This window comes from Entelurus aequoreus, linkage group LG10, assembly GCF_033978785.1.
Source record: "Entelurus aequoreus isolate RoL-2023_Sb linkage group LG10, RoL_Eaeq_v1.1, whole genome shotgun sequence".
Classification (NCBI taxonomy): Eukaryota; Metazoa; Chordata; class Actinopteri; order Syngnathiformes; family Syngnathidae; genus Entelurus; species Entelurus aequoreus.
This window is the reverse complement of record NC_084740.1, coordinates 32,341,745-32,352,657: the sequence shown is the minus strand read 5'-3', so window position 1 is coordinate 32,352,657 and position 10,913 is coordinate 32,341,745. Positions and strand designations below refer to the sequence as shown.

General features: G+C 40.5%; 1 protein-coding gene across 1 annotated transcript in view; it reads right to left on the bottom strand.

The window, feature by feature from the left end:
- Positions 1 to 1,942: 1,942 nt before the first annotated feature.
- tgfb1a (transforming growth factor, beta 1a) overlaps positions 1,943 to 10,913 on the bottom strand; it is a 41,468-nt gene continuing 32,497 nt past the window's right edge. Inside the window, exons 2-6 of the mRNA XM_062060541.1 lie at positions 8,947 to 9,231; positions 8,632 to 8,866; positions 4,111 to 4,261; positions 2,812 to 2,922; positions 1,943 to 2,750 (exon numbers count right to left, since the gene is read on the bottom strand). Coding sequence (XP_061916525.1) covers positions 2,703 to 2,750; positions 2,812 to 2,922; positions 4,111 to 4,261; positions 8,632 to 8,866; positions 8,947 to 9,231 — 830 coding nt within the window. The 3' untranslated portion in view covers positions 1,943 to 2,702. The remainder of the gene's footprint in view (positions 2,751 to 2,811; positions 2,923 to 4,110; positions 4,262 to 8,631; positions 8,867 to 8,946; positions 9,232 to 10,913) is intronic.

The window sequence follows — 10,913 nt, the reverse complement described above, 5'->3', positions numbered from 1 at the left end:
TAACATATTATTTATTAATTCTGGTTTATTGAAACTACAGGAGCTAGTAAAGTTACAGACATTATGTGTTATGTTTAAGGCTAAAAGTAAAACATTACCAGCAAATTTACAAAAAATGTTTGTCATCACTTCTGATAATGAAGAGCATAGAAGAAAAGGTCATTTCCAACATCAGTATTCAAGGACAACTTTAAAAAAAAATGTGTATATCAGTGGTGGGGGTTAAACTATGGAATTCTCTTTACAATGAGATAAAAGACTGTAAAAATATATTCCAATTGAAAAAAATATATAAAGACAGAACAATAAGATCATATGGACAGCCATAAGTGTTTACATTTTGCTTTATATTTATTATTTTACTTATTTTTTTGTCTGGGTTTGTATTTGTTTTGTATCATCCCGAAGGTGTATATTACTTTTTTTTGTTCGGTTTGTACTTCATGAAGTTTTGCACTTGTTGTGTTTTTTTTGTGTGTTTTTTTTGTTTTCATTATATTTGGATGTATTTGTTTGGTTTGTAAGATTTGTATTAAGTAAGACTACGTATTATGTTGAAGGGGGAAGGAAAATATAAGATTTATCTTCATCCTGCTCCTTCTCAGGCATTGGTGTGTAAATGAAGAAGATAAATAAAAAATGAAATGAAATAAAAAAGCAAGTGTTAATCTAAAAAAAAAAATACATTCTTATTAAATTAATAAGGAATAATAATAACAAATATGTTTCTTAAATAAACTGTCAACAATTTTAAATGCAAATGAAAACACAGGTTCACCAGTTTGGTTATAATTTTTGCACCTGAGAAACTTCTCTATGACTTTAGCTCCAGACTTCTTCTGTTTGTTTGATATTGCCATTACTGCCACAAGTGGTGGAAAAGTGTGGTGCAAGTGAGTACTCAGTGTTTCCCATAAACTGCCAAGATACCTGTGGCGATGGGGGCGTGGCTATGGGCGTGGTCACCATGACATCATCGAGTAATTTGCATAATTTACTACAATGATATGATTTTCTCTAAAAAGGCTCAAAAAATTTATACTTACTAATTAATAACAGTTTTGTTTTAAACGTCCATCCATCCATCCATCTGTCCATTTTACAATATAAGTACAACACTTTATGTACATATTTATATACAGATTTGAACAATAAGTTATTCACTGAAATATATTTATTAATTGTGGTTCTTACAAAAAATATATATTATAAAATATAAAAGCTAAAATGTCTCTTAAAGCTCTGCCCCTTTAATTAGTGCATACTAAATAATTTAACTTTAGCCTACTACTACAACCATATGATTTACCAGCAACATAAAGTGAAACAGAGGCAGAGGTGTCCTGCCACAGTCATTAACAAATAAACAGAAAACAGCAGTGGTCAAATACAAATAAGGCAACAAGAGAAGTATCCTCTATCCTCTTTTGTAAAGTAAATCTGAACAGCCTATATGGGCATCTACATCAACTATATGATTTGCCTGAGAAGCTGGACAGGACAAAAAAAAATAAAAATTTTTATTTATTTCTTTATTTGTGGCGGACGTAATTATTTCGTGGCGGGCCGCCACAAATAAATGAATGTGCGGGAAACACTAGTACTGCTGCACCCCACACGGACCACAGTTGAGAAACACATATTTCTTGGCTCTTTTCCCTAAATGTCGGTAAAAATTGTTTTACTGTTGTTAAAATATAATGCGTGTTGAAGTTCATAGTTATATTTCTGTAAAATATGAAAAACAGTCTTGTATGGCATTTACTGTAAAGTGTAAGTCTATAATACACCAACATTATCAATTAGAATATCATGGAATTGCAATTCTACTTCCTTCAACTTGAATCGTAATTCAAATTCAATACAAAACTCATAAAATTTGGGAAACACATTTTGCACAAGCCTGGTGGTAACGGGCGCTAGGCTACATTTTCACACTTGACCCCTGACAGAAGTATGTTGACATAACCATGTAACATCACTTTTTATTTACTGTGTTTCTATTTACAACATTCACACATGAAGTGCACTGGCAAACATGTTACACAATGTCGCTTTGTTCCTAAAACACATGACTCTGCAAGAAGTGAACGGTACAAAAAAAAAAACAAGATCCTCATACAAATCTGAAACGTAATGCAAAAAAAGTGACTATGGTGGCATTAATGGGGAGAGGGGGCAGTCTGGAAAGCTTCATTTGAATAAGCTAAAATTCAATCATGACAACAAACATTATTAAAACACTTTACACGGCTCAAAAAAAAAAAAAAGTAAAACCTTGCCTTTGTTAAGAGGGAGTTTCCACTGCGTAACCGTCCTTTATGGTGTCTGCAAACACACCTGTGGCAATGTCCCCTGGGAAAACCAGAACAACAGCTGTTTTCCGAGCCATGCAGCTTCCGTGACCCTCTGGAGCAACATCATTTTTTTTTTTTAAAATCTATCCAAAGATGTCACTTTGGTCCTGATGTGACACGTGTGTCCGTCCAACAAATAAATTAATCACGTATGTAATGTAGAAAAAAAAGAAGTATATACAATATTATCAATGACATCAATAGAAGGAAGTCCATGGTTTCAGTCCATCATGGCGAGGGGACTTCCAGGAGGAATAGTTTGTTCTCCGTATTCCACTCCTACATTTCACCATCGGTGGTCCCGAAGCAGGATTCTCCCACGTCTTGAAGGTGTAGCTGTCAGCTTTAGCTGCACTTGCAAGACTTGACGATCATGTTGGACAGCTGCTCCACCTAAAAGAAATGTGTGAAATTTAGTGGCCGCGTTCAAAGTTAAAAACAAATGTGCATGTACCTTGTGTTGCCTGCCGACGTAGTAAAGAATGGGAAGCGGTTCCAGAGTCTGAGGGACGCAGCACGGCTGGGCTGAGGCTCCGGGGTTGTGGTGCTTGTACAAGGCCAGAATCTGGAGAAAAACAAAGATTTAACTTAGTTCCATCCATCCATCTTAATCCGCGGGGGGCCTAAGCAGGGAAGCCCAGACTTCCCTCTCCCCAGCCACTTTGTCCAGCTCCTCCCGGGGGATCCCAAAGCGTTCCCAGGCCAGCCGGGAGACATAGTCTTCCCAAAGTGTCCTGGGTCTTCCCCGTGGCCACCTACCAGTGGCACGTGCCCTAAACACCTCCCTAGGGAGGCGTTCGTGTGGTATCCTGACCAGATGCCCGAACCACCTCATCTGGTTCCTCTCAATGTGGAGGAGCAGCGGCTTTACTTTGAGCTCCTCCCGGATGGCAGAGCTTCTCACCCTATCTCTAAGGGAGAGCTCCGCCACCTGGCGGAGGAAACTCATTTCGTCCGCTTGTACCCGTGATCTTGTCCTTTTGGTCATAACCCAAAGCTCATGACCATATGTGAGGATGGGAACGTAGATCAACCTACTGAAGACGCCGCACCAATCCGCCTGTCGATCTCACGATTCACTCTTCCCTCACTCGTGAACAAGACTCCGAGGTACTTGAACTCCTCCACTTGGGGCAAGGTCTCCTCCCCAACCTGGAGATGGCACGCCACCCTTTTCCGGGCGAGAACCATGGACTCTGACTTGGAGGTGCTGATTCTCATCCCAGTCGCTTCACACTTGGCTGCGAACCGATCCAGTGAGAGCTGAAGCTCCTGGCCAGATGAAGCCATCAGGACCACATCTACAAAAAGCAGAGACCTAATCCTGCAGCCACCAAACCAGATCCCCTCAACGCCCTGACTGCGCCTAGAAGTTATGTCCAAAAAGTTATGAACAGAATCGGTGACAAAGGGCCGCTTTGGCGGAGTCCAACCCTCACAGGAAACGTGTCCGACTTACTGCCGGCAATGCGGACCGAGCTCTGACACTGATCGTACAGGGAGCGGACCGCAACAACCAGACAGTCCGATACCCCATACTCTCTGAGCACTCCCCACAGGACTTCCCGAGGGACACGGTCGAATGCCTTCTCCAATTCCACAAAGCACATGTCGACTGGTTGGGCAAACTCCCATGCACCCTCAACTTAGCTTAGTTATTCCAGTAATATTGCAGGTACATAAAAAAAAATGCTTTATGAGTGCCAACATGGGCAGGTTTTAATCCCCTTGAAGTAGACTCCAACCCACGTACCTGAGAGTATTTGTTCTCAGCATTCCAGATGTAGGTGCAGGAGCCCATGCAGTAGTTGGCGTGGTAGCCAGTTGGCCGGTGGATCCACTTCCATCCCAAATCCTTCCTGAAGTCGATGTACAGGCTCCTCACGCAGCAGGTCTCGGTCTGGCTGCATGGAAACCGTGCCAGTTAAGGATTTGGCCATCATCTTACGAAGAAGCACATCGTGGTACATTGGTTGCTAGGACGCCGGACCGGCCGCTGGCAAAAACACTCGGCCACAACGACACAGTAGTTGTTGTGCTCTGCAGGGTTTTTGTTTTTGTTGGGTCTCGCAGCAGCGCAGCCTTGTGTATTCAAAAACCAGTAGCGCAGGGGTGTAAAACTTGTTCTCATTATGGGCCACATCGCAGTTATGGTTGCCCTCAGAGGGCTGCTTTTAAAAATGACTAATATATGAATATACATCTATATTTATAATACATTAATAATATATTTTTTTACATAAGCTGCAAAAAAATATTTAAATTTTGCTTTAAAAACTGGAAGCTCAGTCACCAGAATTTTACAGTAAAAGCAGTAGGTGTTTTACAGCATATAAAAAAATGGAATAAATGGAATGTAATGGAGAAACAATACCACTGTTTTTGGCGGTAAAATTCAAGCAACAGAGCTGCCAGTTTTTTGTTTTTTTTTTACCATACAATCTTGTTGTTTTAATGTTTTGTGTGTGTTTGTTTTTAATGTTTTTGTGTCTTACTTTATATGGGGAAAAAAACAGTACCAAAGTTAATTTTATAGTAAAAAAATTCAGTCGGCGGAATCTAACCGTAAAATCTATTGTCATTCTACAATTTCATTGATAAGTCAAGCACATATTTAAGTACAGTATTTATCTTTATTTCAACAAAAAATTTTTTTGGAATAATATAAATGATATAATATTTTGATTTTGATCATATTGAATTTTAAAAGGTATGCAATTGCATGCAGTACATGTTTAATGTTAAAAGGGAAATAAAAAATATTTGTATTAAGAAAATATTAAGCATTTTATTAATGCATATTATTTCCAGGCTTTTGCGGGCCACATAAAATTACGTGGCGGGCCAGATTTGGCCCCCGGGCTTTGAGTTTGACACCTGCGCTGTAGAGATAATAGTTAATTTAGCATCGCTACAAATGCCGTCATTCTGACAGATTTACAGCCGTCTTTCTAAAACGATCGTACCATTTAAGTTTATATTGTAGCCGAACCTTTTTCCTAAAAATATAGAGACTAAAAAACATTTGTGGTTTCATAGTTTTTGCCCATTTTTTGGGTTTTTGTTTACTTTCTCAATTAATATTGAAGCAGAAAATCAGTTTTGAATTGGCTTCACTGCGTAGACGTTATCAAACGTTTCCCTTTGGATATTATCCGAAAAATAAAACACATGACAATTGAACATATTTGATTGAACCAAATGGTAGTTATCAACATAATCTTTGTGTTTATGGTTCATATGTGAATATTTACAGTCAATACAAATATTTACATAACCTGTAAAATAATAACAATACTTATTTTTTAATATCTAATCATAACCGTACTTGAACTGCATTTTTGTTGGTTTTGTCTGTTATGCACACACTCAGCCCCCAATGGCCAAATCTACTTCTGGTCACCAAGAGTACTATCCAGTAAACCCTCTTTTATCACTGTTCATTGGTTCCAAGTAGGAATTATTATAAACTTATTATTTTTACAGCTACAGCATAATAAACCTGTTTACGACTTTCTAAATAAGGTTTCTGACAATAATGCACTCTAGACATGAATTAACACCCACACTGTCACTTTTACAAGCCGCACACTGGAAAAACTCACAACCTGAGCAAGTATATCTAAAATTATCTAAACAAACTTAATATAAGTCCCAATATCCTGAATAGGAATTTTTCAGTGAGACACAAGAACTTATTAGGCAATAAATCTTCTGAGGAATAAAAAACACTACTTTTGAGCATCACAAAATTGTTATAAGACACACAGCTTCACAATATGAGTAAGTGTAGCTAATATGTTTTAATTGCTAATTCCAAGATTAAATATAATGTCTTATTTCATGAAATCTTACTAAGACAAGTTTGACTTGTTCCATTGGCAGATTTGTTTACTCATTACAAGCAAAAAAAAACTTTTTCTGTTCTTTCTTTTTAAGAGGGGCATTTTTCCAGTGCAAACTTCAAAGTGCATCATAGCGAAGGACGGCTATATTACAATACTCACGAGGCGGCAGTCATCCCGACTGTACAAACCCTAGCGTGTTACATGAAACATGAGTAATATTTAAGACAGAAACTAAATCTTTTTAAGGGTCACAAAACGTAACCCAGTAACTACATAGCAAAAGAGAGCTGACCAAATCTAAGATGAAAAGACCAGATTTTAGGGAAAAATACAAAAACATAGTTTAATTATCTGCCCATGCAGCTATAGTTAATTTTAATTGATAAAACATGCAAAATTAAGATTTGTGTAACTCGAAATGGGTGTTTTTATTCTGGAAACAAGCATTACTTAACTTGCAATTCTTAAATTAAGCATCCAGAATTTTTAAATACAATTTCCTGTGTGGAAAAAAACAAAATATTTTATTTCAATAGTTATTTTCTCAATATTTTTTTAAACTATCCATCCATCCATTTTCTACCGCTTATTCCCTTCGGGGTCGCGGGGGGTGCTGGAGCCTATCTCAGCTACAATCGGGCTAGAATAAACAAAATACAAAACCCAAAACCAGTGAAGTTGTCACGTCGTGTAAATTGTAAATAAAAACAGAATACAATGATTTGCGAATCCTTTTCAACTTATATTCAATTGAATAGACTACAGAGACAAGATATTTAATTTAGTTTTGCAAATAATCATTAACTTCGAATTTAATGGCAGCAACACATTGCAAAAAAGTTGGCACAGGGGCATGTTTACCACTGTGTTACATGGCCTTTCCTTTTAACAACACTCAGTAAACGTTTGGGAACTGAGGAGACCAATTTTTGAAGTGTTGCAGGTGGAATTCTTTCCCATTCTTGCTTGATGTACAGCTTAAGTTGTTCAACAGTCCGGGGTCTAAGTTGTGGTATTTTAGGCTTCATAATGCGCCACACATTTTCAATGGGAGACAAGTATGGACCACAGGCAGGCCAGTCTAGTACCCACACTCTTTTACTACGAAGCCACGCTGTTGTGACACGTGTAGAATGTAGCTTGGCATTGTCTTGCTGAAATAAGCAGGGGCGTCCATGAAAAAGACGTTGCTTGGAGGGCAACATATGTTGCTCCAAAACCTGTATGTACCACCTTTCAGCATTAATGGTGCCTTCACAGATGTGTAAGTTACCCATGCCTTGGGCACTAATACACCCCCACACCATCACAGATGCTGGCTTTTCAACTTTGCGCCTATAACAGTCTGGATGGTTCTTTTCCTCTTTGGTCCGGAGGACATGACGTCCACCGTTTCCAAAAACAATTTGAAATGTGGACTCGTCAGACCACAGAACACTTTTCCACTTTGCATCAGTCCATCTTAGATGAGTTCGGGCCCAGCGAAGCCGGCGGCGTGTCTGGGTGTTGTTGATAAATGGCTTTCGCTTTGCATAGTAGAGTTTTAACTTGCACTTACAGATGTAGCGACGAACTGTAGTTACTGACAGTGGTTTTCTGAAGTGTTCCTGAGCCCATGTGGTGATATCCTCTACACACTGATGTCGGTTTTTGATGCAGTACCGCCTGAGGGATCGAAGGTCACGGGCATTGCTGCACACGTGCAGGGATTTCTCCAGATTCTCGGAACCTTTTGATGATATTACGGACCGTAGATGGTGAAATCCCTAAATTCCTTGCAATAGCTGGTTGAGAAATGTTCTTCTTAAACTGTTGGACAATTTGCTCACGCATTTGTTGACAAAGTGGTGACCCTCACCCCATCCTTGTTTGTGAATGACTGAGCATTTCATGGAAGCTGCTTTTATACCCAATCATGGCACCCACCTGTTCCCAATTAGCCTGTTCACCGGTGGGATGTTCCAAATAAGTGTTTGATGAGCATTCCTCAACTTTCTCAGTCTTTTTTGCCACTTGTGCCAGCTTTTATGAAACATGCTGCAGACATCAAATTCCAAATGAGCTAATATTTGCAAAAATTAACAGTTTACCAGTTCGAGCGTTAAGTATCTTGTCTTTGCAGTCTATTTAATTGAATATAGATTGAAAAGAATTTGCAAATCATTGTATTCTGTTTTTATTTAAGATTTACACAACGTGGCAACTTCACTGGTTTTGGGTTTTGTATAATTATTCATGCTAAAATTAAAATAATGATGTAAAGTCAACGATAACAAAAAAGTAAACATCTCTTAAAACTAGGGAAATTCGTAGAAATACAATTTTACATCTTGGCAAACAATTTGCGGTGTAGGATGGTCCCATCAGTGCTTTCTCGACGTACTGTGGAAAACTGAACCAAATTGCAATTTGGAACGTTGACTTACGCCGTGCAGGTGTCCCGTGTTTCCGTAGCGCGTCGCTTGCGTGACGTGAGGTGACTGCTGGCGCTCTGCGGGATGGACATGGTCAGGATGTAAGGCGGCTGCTGGGTCATCTGCTTCAACATTCCGATGTCGCTCCGATCGCCGTCGATGCCCGAGATAGAAAAGCTAAAAGTGGCGTCGGCTCTCGTCTGGCCGCACTCGCAGAAGAGCCGAAGTTCAAACCCCTGCTCGTCCTCTGCCAGAACAGATGTTAAAAACAGGACTTAAAACATTTGTTAACCGACTGGTAAACCGGGTTCAATGTCTCCGACTCACCGTCGCCTTTGATCCAGTCCTGCAAGGTCTCCGTGACGTCAAAGGACAACCACTTGTCCTTCCATTGGTTGGTGACAAAGCGGGAGGCCAGGTATCGGGCTGACGCCCCCACGCCGTGGTACAGCTCCACCCGCTGCTCATCAGGTATCGCCGGCTGCTTGATGAGCATCCGTAGCTCGGCGGTGGTCAGCAGGCGGCTGTCGCCCACCCTTTCCCGGATCTCAGAGATGTTGAAGGACAGGGAGACGCTTTTTGAGTTCTTGGTGGTCGCTAAATAGTTTTTGTCTGCAGGATTGAGAAAATACATAATAAGGAAAAAAAAGGTAGGTCGCCCTTTAGATCACCGGTCAAACAGAATTAATTGTGATTGTTCTCCTCGTTATCCTTTTAAAGGCCTACTAAAATGAAAATTTATATTTTAAACGGGGATATCCGGTCCATTCTATGTGTCATACTTGATCATTTCATATTTTTGCTGAAAGGATTTAGTAGAGAACATCGACGATAAATTTCGCAACTTTTGGTCGCTGATAAAAAAGCCTTGCCTGTACCGGAAGTAGCGTGATATCACAGGTTGTGGAGCGCCTCACATCTGCACATTGTTTACAATCATGGCCACCAGCAACGAGAGCGATTCGGACCGAGAAAGCGACGATTACCCCATTAATTTGAGCGAGGATGAAAGATTCGTGGATGAGGAAAGTGACAGTGAAGGATTAGAGTGCAGTGCAGGACGCCAGGATGTATCTTTTTTCGCTCTGACCGTAACTTAGGTACAAGGGCTCATTGGATTCCACACTTTCTCCTTTTTCTATTGTGGATCACGGATTTGTATTTCAAACCACCTCGGATACTATATCCTCTTGAAAATGAGAGTCGAGAACGCGAAATGGACATTCACAGTGACTTTTATCTCCACGACAATACATCAGCGAAGCACTTTAGCTACGGAGCTAACGTGATAGCATTGTGCTTAACTGCGGATATAAACAGAAGAAACATGCCCCTGACTGGAAGGATAGACAGAAGATCAACAATACTACTATTACTTCTACTCTCAGGAGACACTGAACTAAACCCTGGACCTGTAACTACACGGTTAATGCTGTCCCGCCTGGCGAAGCCTAGCTATGCTGTTGCAAATGACGCCATTGAAGCTAACTTAGCTACGGGACCTCGACAGAGCTATGCTAAAAACATTAGCTCTCCACCTACGCCAGCCAGCCCTCATCTGCTCATCACCACCGGTGCTCACCTGCGTTCCAGCGATCGACAGCGCGACGGAGGACTTCATCATCGGTGCGGTCAGCGGCTAGCGTCGGATAGCGCGTCTGCTATCCAACTCAAAGTCCTCCTGGTTGTGTTGCTGCAGCCAGCCGCTAATACACCGATCCCACCTACAGCTTTCTTCTTTGCTGTCTCCATTGTTCATTAAACAAATTGCAAAAGATTCACCAACACAGATGTCCAGAATACTGTGGAATTTTGCGATGAAAACAAACGCTGTTTGTATTGGGACACAATATTGCCGTATTGGCATGTGTTGCAATGTTAAGATTTCATCATTGATATACAAACTATCAGACTGCGTGGTCGGTAGTAGTGGCTTTCAGTAGGCCTTTAACATCTGGGCAAAAGCTGCAATGTTTTAAATGCACACCAAAACAGCCGAATCTGGGAGGTTCGTAACTCCGTAGACAAGGGAGTTTTCCGCTGAATCAAGAAGAGTTAGCAGGTCTAAGCATGTGTCTGAGAAGCATGCGTTTCCCAGCATGCCTTGTTGTTGTCACAATGACCATTGTTGACTGTGTTTCTATGCATCGTTAAAGCCCCACCGAAGAACTGTCAGTTTTGGTTGATTTTGCCGACGGCAGTGGACCAAAGCGGTAGTGTTTTGCCTGGAAGGAAGAACACATTTCCCATTTCGCATAGTGTCGTAAATTGTCAGAAACACACGGACGTTCAAA